At 53.0% G+C, this 18,400-nt stretch overlaps 1 protein-coding gene across 2 annotated transcripts; it reads right to left on the bottom strand.

The window, feature by feature from the left end:
* Positions 1-155: 155 nt before the first annotated feature.
* Positions 156-4,574, bottom strand: SLC35C1 (solute carrier family 35 member C1). Of its 2 annotated transcripts, XM_084288236.1 has the most exons (3): positions 4,475-4,574; positions 3,838-4,364; positions 156-1,720 (listed from the first exon to the last, which is right to left on the bottom strand). In XM_084288236.1, the coding sequence occupies exons 2-3, from the start codon at positions 4,331-4,333 to the stop codon at positions 1,161-1,163; spliced, it is 1,056 nt and encodes a 351-aa protein (XP_084144362.1). In that variant the 5' UTR covers positions 4,334-4,364; positions 4,475-4,574; the 3' UTR covers positions 156-1,160. The 2 variants fall into 2 exon arrangements, with proteins under 2 accessions (XP_084144362.1, XP_084144361.1); XM_084288235.1 differs by lacking the exon at positions 4,475-4,574 and having other exon boundaries at positions 3,838-4,436.
* Between the last annotated feature and the right edge of the window lie 13,826 nt (positions 4,575-18,400).

Genomic DNA, 18,400 nt, shown 5'->3' with positions numbered 1-18,400 from the left:
ATGGCCGCGGCGGGGCGGTCCCGGGGGCGGGCGAGGCGCTGAGGCGCCGGGCTCCGGCTCCCTCCAGCGGCCACAAAAGGAGCCTTCCCCCCCCAGCCCTGTCACAACAAACACTTTATCGAGCGTTTTTGGGTGTTATATGGTTAAAAGTTTATTTATTTTTTTTTTTCCTCAAGCGCTGAAATGGTGGTGACCGGCTAAAATGGCGGGGGGGGGGGTTGTGAGGGAACGAGCCCCGAGCAGTGAGGGGGGGTACGAAGCTGGTGTGGTGTAAATCTTCTGGAAGGAGCTCAGGGCATGGAGGATGAGTGTTGTGAACCCCAGGAGATGTTGTGGGATCGCCCTGAGGGAGGAATCGCCTCAGAACAGCTTTTCCTCTCCCTTCTGTCACTGAGGGCAGAGGCACGCTTGCTCCTCATTAAGGCAGGCAGGCTGCTTCAGAGAGCACGCTTTCCCTCAGAGGAAAAGGTGCAGATGCATCACACCTGCTTTTAACATCATTCCCAAACTAAGAACCCAGAAGGCAAGAAATACAGGCATTAGAGACCTCATCAGGATGAGCTACTGACCCACTGGAACATGGATTTGAGGTACTGCTGCTTCTTAGGCTTCAGACAGGAAACAACCAGACAGGAAAGAGGAAAGAATTTCCAACCCTTCACATTGAACAAGGAAACAGGAATAAACTGTTACTGTCAATTCCTTTGCAGCAGAACCATTTACTGAGGACTATCCCCAACAGCTTGGCCATTTGGCTCCCCCTCATGGAGGTTCAGGATTGTGTAACTTCACACTCTGAATTCAGTCAGCTGTCATTCTAGATCCCTAAATACACAAAGCTCCCATCCCATTCTTTGACCACTATATGCCCACCCCACAGAGATGGGAATTGCTCAGATTAGGTCAGTCGCAGTGGCCATTTTAGAAAGACATCTGTGAAAACTGATACTTCTCTAGAACACATGCTCTCACCCTGTCTCTGAGCTGGGGAGATCCAGTAGACAAGACATAATTCATTTAGCTCTTTGGCTCTGGTTCCTGACACAGCTCCCCGTACCATTTGCAGGTGAATTTTTCCTGCTCCGTGCTCTTCTCCGCAGGAGGAAAGGAGCTCTGACGGTTAATTCCCAGGTACAGAAACAGGTGCAGGCTGAATCTGCCTACACACCAGTCTCATTTTTTTCACTGCTTTTTAGATTAGGATCCTCTTCCACTTTTCTCATTTCCAGCCCTTTTACCCATGTGTAGGCAAAGGAGCCCCCCAGCACCATCAAGTTACTTGTCCACCACAAGAAGCTCTTTGTCTCCTCAAAGTAAATAACAGCCAGCACCGTTTGGGCACAGGCCTTGGCTGTCCCAGACACATTGTGGGTGAGTGGGCTTGTGAACTTAATCTGGAGTCCAGTCACATACCCAATGGCAAAGCCAAACACTCCCCCCAGGGTCATCATGCCCCAAAAAGTGGGGTTTCCCAGCTTGTCGAAGTGGTAGAGGGTGTGGAACTCGCCCAGCATCATCATGAGGGGGAAGAACAGGACACAGGCATTCAAGTTGTTGTAGAAGGTCAGGTGCCAGATGCTACCATCCACCACAGGCAGCACCTTCTTGGTGTAGATGGCATTGAGGGAGACACAGAGGCTTGCTAAGATCCCAAAGAATATACCTGCCCATGACAGAGTGCCCTCTGCTCCTTCCTGGTCAACGCCCAGCCAGAAGCCACCTGCAACAAAAGAAATCAGGCATAATATGTACATCTGATGAAGGACTCAAAATATACAGTTGGTGATTCATCATCTACCTAATATTGAACAACCACAGCCACAAGCAGAGACAGGCTAGAAGGCTTCCCCTTTCTATTATACTAACCCGCAAAGTGTCATGACTACTGTCCTGGGAAGATTTATTTTAGGAGTGCAGGTAATTTATTGTGCTATCATTCAGTCTCATTCTCACACTGAGCAGGAAGCAGGAGTTTAGAAATTACAAAAGGACATGAACTAAAGCTACTGTTTGTGTACAGGTCACTTTTAGAAGATCATATGATTTTTATTTTTATTTTTTGAAAAGACAGCAAACTGGACATGTACGTAGCAAGAAATACTCCTCTTATCTTAGAGGCTTAAAGAAAAAAAAAAACTAGGGAAAAGTATCACAACTCACCTAAGCTTTGCTGCACTGTTAACAGTAACAGAAATAAGTCAGAAAAGATGGAAAGATGGTAAACGCATGAGTTAAAATACAAAAGACTTTGATCAAAAGAAGACTACAAAGTAGAAAGGCATCCTCACTGTACTAAACTTCTTCAATGGGCAGAACTCTTTAACCAGCTCTGAAACAGGAGCTACAGGCTCTTTTGCTCCAGGGCAGAGAGGGAGACTTCGCCCCATCCAGCTCTTCAGCAAAATATAAAAGGAGAGATCGGCTACTGAAGGAGTGCTGCAGTGCTTCTGCATTAGCTACTTTACATTAGAAGCCATGAGGGAAGTTGCCTGCAAGTCAGCCAACACACGCTATAAACTAAGTCCAAGTACAAAAGAGCTCAATGCACAGACAAGGATGACAGTGTCTGGCCACAGAGGATGCTTGGCTGTGCTGGCATACACAGACAGGCAATGCTCCTGCAGCAAAGGGAGATGGAGCCAGGGGACAGAGCCTTAGAGAAACCTGGAAGGCTGGTAAATGCCACAGACTTGGGTAACACCTGAGCACGAGGCCAGCTAAAGCCAACTGCTGGCATCACTTGGTGGGGGAAAGAGTCGCTGCTCAGCCAGACTGGCTCTCCTGTTTGCCTCTCATATAGAGAACTTGTCTCATCTTTCTGAAGTCCATCTGCTTGTCTAAGCACCACCATGAACACACGTCCACATGGAACTGAAGTCAACGTTTCACCATCCTTGGCATCAAAATGACCCTCTAAACGGAAGGCAGCTTTTCACTTTATTGGGCCTTTGGAGCAGAAGGCTTGTAAACAATTCCCGTTAAGCTAGTCAATGCCCTGCCCTACTTCCTCACCACACAACCAGATTTTCTGGTGGTGCTTTATGCTTGATTTGATTAGCTAATCTTGTCTGAATTGGCAAGCTCCATTGTATGGTCCCAACAATGCTGACAGTCTAAACAAACACTTATTGTTTTCAAAGTTAATAATTAACATTCACTTGAAAATAGGGAAGAAACAACTAGTTCTGTAACGGCCTTTGTGGGGGAAAAGACATGGTATCATCTTAAGGCAAATGAAACTTCATTAGAGGATTGACAGTTATTGCTGCTTAAGGAGAGCAACAGTCAAGTGATAGCGATTTCCTTTCCTAATGACACCTGTGTGCTCCAGACACAGGAAGCAGACTGCCTAAGGCAGAGCAAGAAAAGAGCCCTCTGATGACCCCATCGCATCCAAAAGCACTCATGTATGAGGGTGACTTCCCAAGAGGAAGGAGGGTTCTGCTTGGTTCATTATTTGGGTTCAGCATCCTGTTCTGAGTGTTAGGCCAGAAAAGCACTACCAGCCACTTGAGGTGGTCAGGGCTTTGCCTGCCACCAGGGGTGGGAAGGAACACGTGCAAAACGCAGGTAGGAAGGGTTTTGTGTGGGAAGCAGGAACTTTGCATTCCCCTATCCTGCAGGAACAAAGACTGAAGACTTGAGGTGCACCAGCAGCAACAGCCAGAGAGCAACCAAGAACCTAACAGGCGTTAAGCCCATAGGCTGCAGCCCAGAGCAAGACACCACAGTCCTGTTAGCCTGGTACCTCTACAGTCGCCTGCCTGACCTCAGCAGAACCCCCTCCTTGGGCTCTCTGAGGTTTGGGGTGGGCACAGACCCCCCCTTCCCACTCACCTATGATAACACCGCAGGCCAGGAGGGCGTAGAGCGAGGTGGTCTGCTTGAGCAGCAGGTAGGAGAGCAGCACGTTGAAGACAGTGGTGAGCGAGCGCCCCACGTTGTAGAAGGCCACGCCGACGTGCTTGAGGCAGAGGTTGTTGGAGGTGACCATGCCGATGAAGACGACGGAGAGGGGCAGCACGCTGCGGGACACCTTGAGGTCGAGGCGCAGGGCGGGCAGCCCGGCACAAGGCGTCCCGCAGGCAGCCCCCAGGCTGAGCCCCGCGCACAGGGCGGCCGTCATGGCGCACTGGAAGAAGGTGACGAAGAGCGGGGCGTCGAGGCGCAGCGAGGGGCTGTCCAGCAGGTACTTGTTGAGGAACACCATGGTGATGGAGGTGAACCAGTAGAGGCAGACCACCAGCCCGATGCGCAGCGCCCGCAGCACGAAGGGCGCCCGCCGCTCCTCGGCCGGCAGCAGCGGGTCGGCGGCGCCGCCGCCCAGCGCCATCCGCAGGAGCCCGGTCCGCGTCAGCTGCGCCCTGCTCATGGCGGGCACAGGCCGTCAGCACACGGCCGGGACCGGGGCCGGGCCGGCCCCGCTCCGCTCCGCTCCCCACCGCCTCGCCCCCCGCCTCCGAGCCCCGCTCACCCGCTGCCACCACCGCCGCTGCCTCCGGCCCCGAGCTTCCCGGAGCAGCGCAGCCCCGCCCGCCGCCCTTTATTCACGCCCCGCGGGCGCCGCTCGCCACCTCCCCGCGCCGCCATCTCGGGGAGGGACCGCGCCGCCCCCCTGGGCAGGGCCTGGGGGGAGCCATGAGGGGACCTGGGCCGGGGGGCGATCCCCAGGGCTCGGACACGGGTTGTTTGTCCTGGCCCATCGGAATGGCTGTAGGGCTCCTGGCCTACGTGATCTGACATGGAAAGTAAAGACTTGTGATGTGGAAAATAAAGATTTCTGCTCCCCTCCCCACCTTTTAAGTCACTCCTCTTCCGTTTATAGTTTCCTACATAAATCTCTTCCCTATACCGTTTCTTCTTGCAGCAGCTTGCAGGTTTTCTTTAATTTCTGTCTCAATTATTTCCCCATGTTACTTGCTGCAGCGACCAGGAGCAAGGCACTGAGCGTTGACAGCTACGTTGCCATCCTCACCTGTAGGACTTGGCCTCCCGGTAAAAATAATAAGGTGGGGCTGATCGTATCTCCAGAAGCAAATCCGCTGCACACCCTGCTGGGACTGCAGCTTTTGTAAATACCTGAGGGGCCCGAGGGATGCTCCGTGAAATAAGAATCTGGCCCCAGTGCTGGCACCCCAGAGCTGGCAGGGACATGGGCTGAGATGTCCTCATGGGACTGAAGTACTCATACAGACACTCTGGGTATGCTCATATCAGCTCCAGTTGTGCTCAGTAAGCACAGGCACAGAGCTGTTGTTTCAGACTGCCATCAAATTTGGGAGGGCAGCCTCCAACCCTACAGAGCTGTGCTGCTTGTGGCACTGAAGGAGGCTCGCCCTGCCAAAGCTCTGGAAGCTGCAGGATCTGAACGTCACCTGGGCTGCCGGTATTTCAGCTGGGTTGGGTGTTTGACATCAATGTGCTCTGACACGGAAAGGATGTGGAGGGGAATTAAAAACTAAAGGATGAAAGACTTCAACAGAGGTCACCTGCTCACGGAGCAGCCTCTCCCTGTCATTAAGGAGGTTACTGATAGCCACACCTGTGCCAGAAATAATTCCAGCCCTGCAATCTCCTATCAATGTCCTTTATGTGCTAGTTGGAGCAGGTGTGATATAGGTCTTGTGTGTTCAGTGATTTTCTAATGTGGGTTTTGCCCACAGCATGCCATGGAGTATAGGTCTGTGCTCTGCTGTCTGAGCCTTATTTACATAAGTAAATTTCTCATTTTTATGGAGGTAAATAAAACTTTTCCGGTATGACCTGAATGAAGTAGACATGGTGACATCTGCAAACAGCTCATAAAGATACAGAGAAGTGTTGGCTGCCTGAGCCCTCTTCCTGCAGTGTTAACTTGGAAAGCTAAACACAAAAATGTCACTGCCACTACTATTAACTACTCCAGTACTGAGGTGCAGCCTGCGCTGATCTCTGCACCCCGCTGCAGCAATGAGCTGTGCAGGAACTAACTGACCCCTTTAAAGGCAGCCTGGGTGCTGGGGTAAGCTGCACACACACACTCTCCTGCTGAAGTGATTATGCCACAAACCCAAGTCATTATTCTGGGTGTAAAAGACCCATCTGCCCATACTCACAGGCCAAAGCGTCCCACCTTCTCTAGACAGTGTTTTATAACAAAGGAGTGTTTTCCCTACCAAACTCTCTAGCATGTTACAGATTCAAACTGCCGAACGGGACAAAATAAATTAACAAAATTAACAAAATAAAATAAAGTTAATAAGAGATTCCACAGTGGTGTGCTGGAAATTTCTGACCAGGAAGAGCTTGTCTTGGTTCTAGAGGTCTCAAAGGCCCCTTACACATACACATGGCTTCAGCATCACACATGCATTTTGAATTTGAAAGAAATTACCTCTTTGCCCCAATAATGTTGCAAATATGACCCCATCAGAGCCAGATGGAGAACAGTTTTTCTCCTCAACTTGCTCGTGTTGTTCAAAATATCTTCTCTAAACTAAACACAGAAATTAGAAATGGAAAAATGAATCCCCAACCCTCAATCCCATCTCGTCTGCTCGTTCAGCACATAGAAGATTGCTTTGTCCTGCGCAAGTTTGAAATATCCCAATCAATAAAATGTTCATTTCTTCTCTTGGGAGATTATTCTCCAGACTTATAATACATGCATGGCACGTCTACGTGGGAAAATTGACCAGAATAGCTATCTCAGCCCTGACAATATAATTCCCTGATGCTGACAGTGTTTTCCAAAATAAAAGTGATTTATTTGCAGATAATCACGTAGTTCTGTGATAGTTGCACTGGTCAATCTCCCTAGGCAGAGCTCGTCTGCAGAGATGGCAATGGTTTTGACAAGTGCTTTGAGTAAAGGCTTGCCTGGGTGGAAAAGCTGTCTGGCAGAGTTACTGTGCCATAGCTGGCCTGCCTGCCTGCCTCGAGGGATGCTCTGCTTCGGGGCACAAGAGATTTCTGAGGAAAGGTGGTAATTAATAGGTTATCATGTGAGCTGGAGCCATTGTGGCAATGCGGGCTGGCCTCTGGCACAGCACCAGCCTTGGGCTTTCCTGAATTAATTCCTGCTTGAATGAAAGCTCATCTTTTAGGGGGAAAAAAAATCAATCTTGTCTAAAAATACATCCAGGAATACTAAATTTGGTGGGACACTAGCAATATGAGTCCAATGGCTGTTTGTTTCCCTCTAATAGCACACACTGCTCCATGCTTGGACTTGCTGGGTTCAGGATTTCAATCTCTGGATCCTGTTACGACTTTGCTGATGTTTTTACAAGCACGCGCTTCCAGGCTGATGAAGTTACATTTTAATCTAATTTTGAGAAGTTCAATACATTTGACTTCCTTATAGAACGTGCTTATTACGCTACAGCAGCAGTGACTGCCCTCCTTACGCACACAAGGCCTGGGCATTTTCCTGCCTGGTTGCACATTAACGCGGCACCACGCCACCAAGAACCAGCCCAGGATTGTTCCTGCTTTAAGAGAGCGCTGCCTCAAGTTCCCCAAGTGCTTTCAAAATAGCTACCACTAGCTTGGGACCCAGTTTTGCTGGGCTGTAGGCACTGGGAAAACTGGATGTCACAGCAGCATCCTTGTGCCCACGTCCCCAGAGGTGCCCATGCTCCTGGGCAGGCAGCAGCACTCCTGTGTCTTTCCCAATCCTTCCCCATCTTAACACCAAAACCTTTTAAAATAAGGCAGAAACTCCCCGGGAAAGCTCTCCCTTTCCTCCCTAACTTACTTGACCTACTTGAAAGGCAGCAGTTGGGCTGAATACCCGCAGCCCGGCTGCTAAAACTGGGGTGTCGGTGCATCCCGGCGGGGAGGCGGCACGAATCCCTTTTCCCAGCTGCACAAGAGACCCGAAGCTGCCGAGCATCAATGTTGGCGACACTTGGCGCTGGGGACACTAGGGGGCAGGGCTGGCACGCTTTTGGGGCTTTCCCTGCCTGGCCTGGGCGGGACTAGGGGGCTGGAGCCCTCCTCTTGCCGTCCCACATCGCCTCCCCCCCCGCAGCAAAGGCGATGCAAAGCCACTTTTGGGGCCACACCGAGCGCTGTAGTGCCCAGCCGGGGGTGACCAGCGTGTCCCTTGGTCCCACAGGTGACATGAGCACCCCTGGGACCCCCCCAGGCTGCCCCCCGGCCCCTCCAGCAGCCAGCAGCATCCCGCCTGTCCCGGCTCTCCGGGGCTGTGATTTATGAGGCAGCCCCTTGGAAACGCTCCGAACCCAGAGCTTAAGTGCTGCTGAATGGCAGCATTAATTACTATTAAAAACACACATTTATATCTCTCTCACCTGCTTTAAATCCTGGGAAATTAGATTCCCTACCCATCCCTTCCAGCCCTGGTGGCAGCTGGGGGTGTTTTATGGCCCTATAAAGCCTTGCAGTACCTGCTGTCTATATGGGCTTTTATTTATGAGGCTTGCTGGTGGCACTGTTTGAGCTTCTCCCTACCCCCATTTTGGTGCTGTTTCCCCTGCCAGGAGCTGTCCCCACAGCTGCCCCTCCTGCAGGGCTCCAGCTTACTGTTTAGCTCCATTTCCCCTCATTTCCCTATGTGCTTCCCTGGGGAAAAGGGTCCATGGTGGCAGCACACTCCATGCTGCTCCTGGTGGTGGGATGTGCAGGTTTGGGCAAAATCACAAAATGGGGAGTTAAATGGGGAGCCCCCAGCTACTCTGGCACAGCACGCAGTGGGTGAGAGCACCGGCGGTAGGTGTGTATGGCAATTTGTCTCAGCCTCTGTACTTTTTTTATGTGGAAAAGGGATTCAGGGAGACACACACCTCTTGACAGGCTTCTTAATAGCCTCATTTGCTTGTCCTTTGCTGCAGTCATGCCACTTATTGTCAAAAGTCACCAGGGGCTGGGAGATGAGCAGCCCTAAAACCCCAGATCACAGAGACAGCAGCTTGCGTACATCTACCACTATGTTTGTGTAGGTCCTACAAATATTACAGCCTTTCTTTTCAGAGGGTGGAGGCGAGCTGTGTAGATGTAGATCCTGAAATAGCCAGCTTTTCCCTAATGGACTGCAGCAGTTCTGCAGCTCATGGTATGCTGAACGCCTTGACGGAGCAGTTAAAATCTCACCACGCCTTGGGGCTGAGAAGCAAACCCCATTTTGCTGGGGGCCTCTTGCACCCACACAACGGAGGATGATGAGGTGGAGAAGAGCAGGGGGCCGGGAGCTGTGCTCATCTCCAGGGCTCTCCCATATAATGTCCCTGTCCCTGGCTCTGCCCTCCGAGCACTTCTGGGCCCTCAGACCTGCTGGAGACCAGATGCTGCTCTGGGGAATTGGCCAAATTTGTGTGCCTGTGTCAGCCTGCCAGGGAGAAATTGATAGATATCTCTGCCTCCTGACTCCCAGGCTGAGCATGCTAATTTATAGATTGGATCTGTCGCTCCTGATAAACGATATCTTACTTCCCTAATGCCGCCTTCAAATTGAGTTTTTAAGGCTAGGTCAGACAGGGAAACCAAAGGGTGACTCCGCTTTCTCTTTGCTTTGGCTCCGTTCTCCGTGGTTGGGCTGAAGTTGGCTTTTCAGACTGAGGACAGAGCCAGGAGCTGTGGCTGATGCCATCCTCGGTGGCCAAGTGGCTGCCTCAAACCAGGCTCTGAAGCCCCACCTGCCTCCTCCAGGTGCTCACTTGGACCGAAATCCCTGAATCCAGTTTGGGCACGGCAGCCCCTGCAGGATGCTTGTCAGTATAGTTAGTAACACACGTTATTTATGGAGCAGCAACGCCATTTCCCTGGAAATGAAAAAATCCCCAACCAACCAACAAAAACAAACAAACAAAAAAAGAAAAACACACAAACAAATAATAATAATAAAAAACAGCCGATCCAGCAGAGAAGAGGCATTTCCCATAGGGGTGCTGAACGGGACAGTGGATGGGATGGTGATGGGATGCCCTGTCATGAAGCACACAGCAAAGATGCTCCAGCTTTGTTTCCCTCCTGCCTGTGTCCATCCCCTTATCTTGCAGCCTGGCTGAGCTGTGTGCTGGGGCAGGGGATGGAGGGGGACCTGAGACCTCACTCAGCAGCCCCAGCTTGCCCAGGAGCACAGGACGACACCAGAAGGCTCCCAGCTTTCCCCCTGACCATGCTTGAAGCCAACAGAGAGCCCGCTGGCACTCCTCGGGGAAGAGCAGCAATTCCCTTTCTCTGCCTGTGCCAGGTCAGGTGTGCCGAGCATTAATCCCTCCAGGGGATGCGCCTGGATCAGCACAAACACAGCTTCTCCAGCAGCAGAGAGGAGCAGTTTCTGGAGCGCAGCCAGCGGCTCAGACCTGTACATATGTGAGCAGCTTTGTTCCTCCTCCGGGGAGCTGCCTAACAAAGTTGAGAGTTGGCCAAACACCCAGGATTAAGCATATCACTGCTCTAACCCTCCGGAGGTTAGGGGAGCGAAATGCACATGTGTGCGGACCCGTTCGGCTTGTTGTCATCGAGCCCTGGATATTTTCTTGTTATCCAAGAAAGGAACTTGCTGAAGCCGCCTCTTTATGCCCCGAGCACCACTGCAATAACCCAAAATAAACCAGGCCAGTGAATCCCTTCCAAAGGCAGTGAAAGCAGCAGCCAGAGTCGGGGCCCTTCCACTCACCTTCGCTGAGCCCTAACTCTGAAACCCAACGAAACATCCTCATTTCCCAACTTCCAGAAACCTCAGCAGCCCAAGTTTCCCTGCACGACCATCGCAGCTGATTGAGACAGCAAATCCTGCGGCACATCGGAAACTGAGAACGACGGAGCTGGGAACAATAAACCGAATCTGAACTTCCAATTAAAGAAACACAGAGGAGACGGCTGCAATTCGATCCAGATTTAATTCAATCCAAGCTTCCCCCGTTCAAGGCTTGTTTTTCTCCCCCATCCACTGCAAGAAACCTTGCTGCTGAATTTAGGTCAGGCCTCACCCCCTGGGGCTGCTGAAACCCAGCTCCAGGCAAAGCCCTGGAGATTTCCTCTCCCCACCCCGATATCTGACCAAATAAAAACTCCCCTGACAAAGCAGTGGCTTTGCTCCACCTGTGGCTATCAGCACTGCAGGCTACGGGCAGCAAGAGGGCTGCTGGCTCTGCCCCAGTGCAGGGAGCTGGTTGTGATGGCAGAGCTGGGCTTTTGGGACAGTGAGCAGGGCTGGGTGAGCAAAGAGAGGTTCACCTGGGGGCAAGGACAACCCAAAATGATGTGGTGGGAGCGATGAGGCTGTGAGGGCAGTGGTTGGGGCCAAAACCGTGCTCTGTGGTGTGCAGGATGGAGCCTGTGGTGTACGGAGCACAGCCCCAGCAGCAAAACCAAAATGTGGGTGAAGAAGGGGGCACCACACCATCCCCAAACCCCACAGCTCTGCTCCCTCCTCTCTGCCAGCTCCCATGCCCTCTCAGGAGGCCCCATGCTCCCAGTCGGACTCCCCCAGCACCACAGAGGTGCCCCCTCTACGGAAACCTCCTCTTTTTACCAATTACTTTATTTATTTTTTTTTCACCCAGGCCTTTGAAGATGGTTGTTGCCATGGAAACGTGCTTTAAAGCATGCCTTTTTCCTTCCCTTCATCTCCGGAGCCTCTGTTGCCATAACAGCCGCATCCCACCCCTCCCTGCTCCCCGACACGGGGCCAGCCCTGGCCCCACGGGTCCCCCATGGCACGGGGGTCCCCGAGACGCTGCCTCGTGCCATGCAGGGCAGGGGTGGCCGGCGAGGAGCGTGTCCCTTGGCCACGGAGCCGACAGCAGGGCACAGCACGGGAGGGGACAGCAGGGACACACGGTGCCTGCCCACCGGCTGCGGCAGAGCCAAGGCTTAACTGAGAGCACATTGCTGGCTGCCATCGCCTCAATTAATGCGGCCCTGCTTGCTTTAGCAATTACCTGCCCGTGGCTCCCGGCCCGCTCTCGGATGGAGCTCTCCTGCCAGGAGTCACAGCCGATGAGCGCAAGTGGGGAGCAGGCAGGGAGGGCACCTTCGGGCAGCCTTACCCAGATCCCATGCAGGCACCTCTCCTGTGTGCCTGGGCACCGGCTTGCTGCTGCCCCACGCTCCTGCTGCAGTTCTCCAGCAAGAAAAGTGTGGGTGACAGCAGCATCGATGTCCCCAATGCGTGGGGCTGCTGGGGAACAGTGCTGGCAGCCACCAGGAGCAATGGGGCCACCAGTCAGGGACACGTAGAGTGAGCTGTGTGCTCTGAGCGCAGGGGAGGCTGGCTCCCAAACACCTCCTCGCCTGCTAAGCCGCCCTACATCAGCTGAAGGGTGAGCGCAAACAAAAGTCAAAGGGACCGACTTGTTCCAGGGGAGAGAGAAATATTGCCTGCGCTCTCCAGAGGGCAGCAGCAGTGGAGATTGAAATGGTCACGATGCGATTTCCTCGAGACGCTGTTGAAAACTGCTACCAGGCTTTGCTTTAAACTAATCAGAGTCCTTTACACGGCATTAGGAGCTGCTCCACACCACTGCAAGGGCTGTGTCCTACCAGTGCTGAGTGTGCGGGCTGCGCCTGACAGGCCCGTGCTGGCACCAGATTGATGTCCTTCTTGTTCCCGATAAGGATCCGAAGCCTCCTCTGGGTCCCAGCAGCGATTCTTTTATCCTCCCTGATTGTGGCATCCGCGCTCCCGGTGTCCCCGGGGACGCATCAATCGCAGAGCTGCAGGCGCCGTGCTGCTATCGGCAGCGATGATGGAACAGCTACAGGAGCAGCTGTCATTTCTCCCTGTTTGCGTTTTGTTCTCGGGCTATCAGCGGGACGTTTTCCGCCAGACACCTATCAATCTGCCTGCCCGACGGAGGCTGTGTGGCTGAGGATGCCGGAGCCAAAGCCTGCCCTCTGCCGTGCTGCCTGGCACCAGCTGAGGGCACGGGGACCCCTCTGTGGTGCCAAAAAGCCAGATAACGACAGGCCCATGTCCCATGTAATGCCTCCCTATCCATCACCAAGCTCGCGGGCCGTACCTTGGCTCTTTGCTCAAAAACCTCAGGGCAAGGTGACTCAGCTGCTGCAGGCAGCACCGAAATGAAGCACCCGCATCCTCCAGCCACCCGGGGAGAATGCCTCGGCCCCGTTTGGTGCCCTGCTTGTCTCCAAGCAGGAGCCTCGTGCTTTGCAGCTGGACCTGCTGCCACACCGAGAGCTGACTGAGCTGCTCAATGCCACGCAGGGAACCCTTTGATGCTGTCCCTATGGCTGTGTCCTGCTCTCCTGACATGTCTGGGGTCCAGCTGCCCGCTCACCCGCACCTCCTCCAGCCCAGCCGGTGTTACAGCAGTGCTAATTAAGCAAATACGTCTCAATTCTGATGAAGAACTATATGCAAATCTGTGCGATGCTTCGCAGCGGGATGCGTTTTAGCAGTCAGCTCTGCAGTCGCGTGCTCCTCCTCGGGGAGTGCCAGCTGCATGGCGAATGAGCCCGATCAGGGGCTGGAGCCTCCTGAGCCCCCCAGCCCTCGCTGCCTTCACACCCAGCCAGAAAAAGCTGTTCCTCCCTGCACAGGACCATGGGCTGGGGCAGGGGCTAGTTTCTCTTGGCATCTCCTTGACAGAGCCTGGCCTTTGCCTTGTGCACAAGCAGGGGATCAGCCACTTCCTCGGTCAAACGGCTGGGCCCAAACCCCAGGTAGGAGGTGAGGGGTGAGCTCCAACATTCAGCTCCACCTGCAATGCCCAGGGACACTCAGTCTTTGTTATCCTCCCTTCTCTGGTGGATGGGCAGAAAGATTTTTTTCCTATTTTTTTTTTTTTGGCCTGTTTATAGACTCAAAATAATTAGAAACAGAAAGGTTTCTTACCTTTTTCCACGAAGATAAACTTCTCCAGAGACAGCCTTTGTGCATATTGAACACCGTTCTTGAAGCTTCCCCCACTGCTCTCTGGGAGGCACTCGGCACGTGAGGCACATCAAAGGTAATGCAAAGCACTGCTGAGATGCTACAGGGGGGAGGAAGAATCATACCAATGACATTTTAATCTTGGAAAGAAAAAGTGGGAAAAAGTGCTTAAAATCCTTGCCTGAGAAGAAAAAAGGTAGAAGGGTCTGGTTGGGGTACAGAGGGTTGTTTTCGGGGCCATTTTACCTCCTTACCAGGCCAAAACCTCCTCGAGCTCCCAGAGCTGCGAGGGACGTACGGAGCAGAGGTTCCCTTGGGCTTTTTCTGACCAGGCACCAAAATGAGCAGTCCTCTGAGGGTGGGAAGTGGGAAGCAGGAGCAGCGGGTGGGCTCCATTCCCTGCCCTCACCCCTTGGCCACGCTCCCTCTGAAATCCACCCCGCTCCTCCGCACACCTCGGCTAAGCGGCTGAACGTCCCGCCACAACCCATGCCGCGGCGCAATTAGTCAGTGCAAATGGGGATTTTAATTGCCCCGGTGATTTACGGCGCCCGGGCAGTATAATTAAAATTCATTCTCAGGCACAGGCAATGAGGCGTGCAGGAGCACCAGCTCCTTACTGGAGTGACTGAGGCGCCAGCTGCAGCCGGGAGGGCTCGCACCAGGCACCAGGTTGGTGTCCCCGTGCCCACCTGTGTACGGGGATGTTGGTGTCCCCGTGCCCACCCATGCACAGCACTGCCCTGACCCCAGGCATCCCGTGGGCAATGGTCCTTCTGCTGTCCGCAGGAGGCTGTGATGAAGCTCCACGATTAACCACGCAGAGGGGGACTCAGCGCTGCGCTCTGCTGCCGGCCCCGCTCCCCATCGCTGCCTCTTTCTCCCTTCCTTCGCTGCGAGGAAGGAGCTTTGTCTCTTGCCAAATCCCCCGTCTGTGTTGGGGGATTGGGGTGAGCCAGGCGTAAAATGAAAATAAATCACTAATTCCTCCTAATAATGCCTGATTTCCTGATTTGATATCCCACATTAATTCTAATTACTCACCCAGAGTCAGGGCATTAATCAAGGCGTTAAAACTTCTCCTCGCTTAGCAACACGGAGCCGCCGGCAGCTGGCAGTCCCGGTGTGGGCTCTGCCTGTCCCCACCATGGCTGTGTTGTGCTGGGGGGCTTGGAGGAGACCCCAGACCCTCTGCCCCCTGCCCTGGGGTGCCTGCTCCCAGCCCAGTGCCCCTTTGCAGCCACCAGGCAGCACCAGCCCACGCTGGGGTTTGCCCGTGTCCATGAAAGGCAAACTCACTTGTTCGAGTTATGACGCAATTAACATTTCTTCTGATTATAATTTTTTTTTTTTTGGTGTTGAAAGGATTAATATTGCATTTATTCACTAGCTGATTAATTTTTTTTTTTTTTAACTCATCAGTTGAATAAGCTTTAATTTGGATGGTAATTAACTGAAATATGTATAAACTCAGAATCTGCACTCGGTTTTATTAGCCTGCCTTACCTGTCCTCGATACAGGACAAAAAAGCACTCTCAACATGCACTACAATTTATGAAGGGCAGCATCAGACACAGCAAACGAGCTAGGCTCGGTTTCTGGCTCCGGCATCCTCACAGATTTTCAGAAGAGCAGACCTCACTCGGTCGGATGTCACTGCTAGGACAGAAATGGCAAGCAGCCTTTCTGCTTTTTCAGGTTCGCAGCTTCTCAAATTTGACTGAGCTCATCGTTGACAGCATTTTCTCTGCACTTCAAGAGCCCATTACTGTTGCCAAAATCTGTTTTTGTATTTCATTCCAGGTCTCAGATGCTTCCCGAGCTGTTGGCTTGGCATTAACTTTTGAGCAACAAGCACGCGTTTCGTGGGTACTGACACTTACATGGCTTTAATAGCCTACAGGAAACTCATGCCTTGGCTTGGTGTTTTGAACCAAAAGAGTTAATTTTTAAGAGAAATACGGAGCTAGAATACTTTCAATTAACAGCAGTATTTAAATATGTCCTGCTCCCGAGGTCCGGGCACTCGCTGTGCTCTGAGCTAGAGAACAAAGCAGAGTCCTCCCGCACTCAGAGCTAATTGGGCTTGGGGTCTGGCGGCCCCAAACCACACTGACTTCTGCTCCCAGAGCTCACCCCTCTGAAGTTCTCCTTTAAAGGGAAACCAAACACTTATGGTAAAAAGAGGAGCAGAAAGCCATGCTGGGGGCAAGGAGCACGTGGAGCCCAGCACATGCTGAGCCTCACCCCATGTCCCATTCCCAATGGGGATGGGATGGCCGCTGGCCCCACGGGGATGCTCACAGCAGCAGCAGCTTTTAAACTAAAACCCCACCCTGGCACCTTTGGAGCGTACAGCCTGTCTGTGCAGGGATTGCTGCCTTGCCTTCTTGTTCCTCTCCTCTGTAAGCTGCAGGTCAGTGGTTTACAGCCTGGGGTCAATGTATCTTGAGGGTGCCGTGAGCTATTTCCCAGCCTAAGAAAAGCGAGCCTCACCACAGCCTTACAGACGCTGTGCAGGAATTTGTGGCTCCATGGGAGTGTTTTTAGGAGGTGTACAGCTGGGATTGCTCACAAAGCTCAAGACGAGATAGATGTGTTCACCCAGGAGGGTTTTACAGCCTCCATACTCAAACTCACCTTTATTCCCTGGCTAGTGCACAGAATTAATTACATTTCTGCAATGCTAGCATGACCCTATAGCAGCTGACTTGCCATCACCCAGCCTGGCCAGACAAATCCCTACCCTGGAGACCCTCATGATCTGCAGGACAGACTGTGCTCAGCCCCACCAGGCTACCCTAGTGCCAGAAGGGACAGGGAATTGGGCTGCACCCAAACACCCCGTCCTCCCTCTGCCCGTGCAGCAGCACGCGAGCACTAACAGGGACTTCATTAACGTGCACGGCCTCCCCGTGCCATCTCCAGGTCTCTGCGTGCCACTAAATCATCTGGTTTGGAACAAATTCACTGGGAAGAACTACAGCAAGTCAAGCAGAGGTCTGGGACACAGGAACAATGGCCCATAAAGCAAACATGCAGCAGTGCGCTCAGCTGCCGGGGATGCTGCTGGCACATGTGGCTGGGAAGATTAATATGCACCGAGCAAGCAGGAGCAGGGAGGGAAGCTCGCAAGGTTCCTCTCATTAGCTCATCCTTCCAGCTGAGTTAATGACTCCCAAGTTTCACCCAGCCCTCTCTGCAGCTGCTATGGAGAGGCACCACAAGTTAGTGGAGAGCTGAGTGTGTGCGTGTGATGGGGGGCTTCAGATCCCCTCTGGATCCCCCTGGGGGAAGGCTCTGCTCCCAGGACACTGGGACTGGGTGTAGGGAGGCAGGAGGGGACACTGTGCCCTGCCACCGCTCCCTTTCTTCTACATGGGGACAGAGCAGGAGGGTCTGGTGTATCACAAGCAGCAAAAACAGGCAAAAAGGGAGCTCAGAGGAGAGCGTACACAAGGAGCAGAGAAGTATGGGACACATGGGTAGTAGCCCTGCATGCACAGCAAGACAACTGATGGCCCAGCAGGGGTGGCAGCATACCTGCAGCCAGCTCCCAGGGAAGGTAAGGTCCCTGCTGAGGGACCCCATCCCCCTGGGGTGGGCATTAGAGCCATACAAAGCAGAGCTGGGACAAGCGGACCGCTGCAGGAGGGCCTGGGATATCTGGCAGGGCAGCAGCCGGAGCAGAGCCAAGCAGGGAGGAAGGATTACTTCTGCGGAGGGCAGCTTGTGCCAAGGGTATTTTTTATCCTAATGATCGCAGGCCAAACCCGAAGAAGGAGCTCAGTGGGAATAGGACTAATACATCAGCCTTGTAAGCTGTGGCAGCACGGGGCAGGATTCTGCTCCAGAGCAGCGTGGGACCGGGTCAGGAGCCTGGCTAGAAAATGATGGTGGAAAGCCTGGGGGGCTTGGCACAGAACTGGTGCAGCCGGGTGCCTGCACATGGCAGGAGGAGGCAAAAGCCAGCCCCTTACCTGTGCAGGAGAAATCAAGCTGGTGCCACAGGGATGTGCTGCCTGAAGGTCCAGGACTTCAGGGGCTCCCCAAAGCCAGCCAGCTTCATCAGCCCCATCCTGGTTTATACTGATACCAAGGCTGGGATCCCTGGTGCTCAGCATCCTGCATCCCCGCTGCCTGCTGTTATTCCCTCCACAGGTGAGCTGCGAGCAGCCACTCTCCCATGCCCTTCTCTGATATTTTTCTCTGGCAGCCTCTCTCCCACCTTCTCCTCCTCCTTTATTCTTCAACTCAAGAGCCGAAATGAAAACACCTTCCCCAACAGCCCCTGACAACAGCGGGAGGGAAGCCAGCTGCATTCTACTGATTTGCAAAGAAAGAAATACAGAGAAACGTCTTGATAGCATCGTAGGGAAAAAAAAAAAAAAAAAAAAGGAAGAAGAAAAAAAAAGCGGATGCTGTGCTGCACTCAGCCGTCTCAGGAGACTGGGTCTCTGCTCCTCTGACTGTTTGAAGCCCGGCTCAGTCCCCAGGGATCTCAACAGCTCCAAAGCTGCTGACGAGGAGCGAGAAAAAATCAGACACGTTCT

This window comes from Netta rufina (genome assembly GCF_964035555.1).
Source record: "Netta rufina genome assembly, chromosome: 5".
Taxonomy (NCBI): domain Eukaryota; kingdom Metazoa; phylum Chordata; class Aves; order Anseriformes; family Anatidae; genus Netta; species Netta rufina.
Note: the sequence above shows the minus strand (reverse complement) of the source record. Positions and strands in the feature narration are given on the sequence as shown.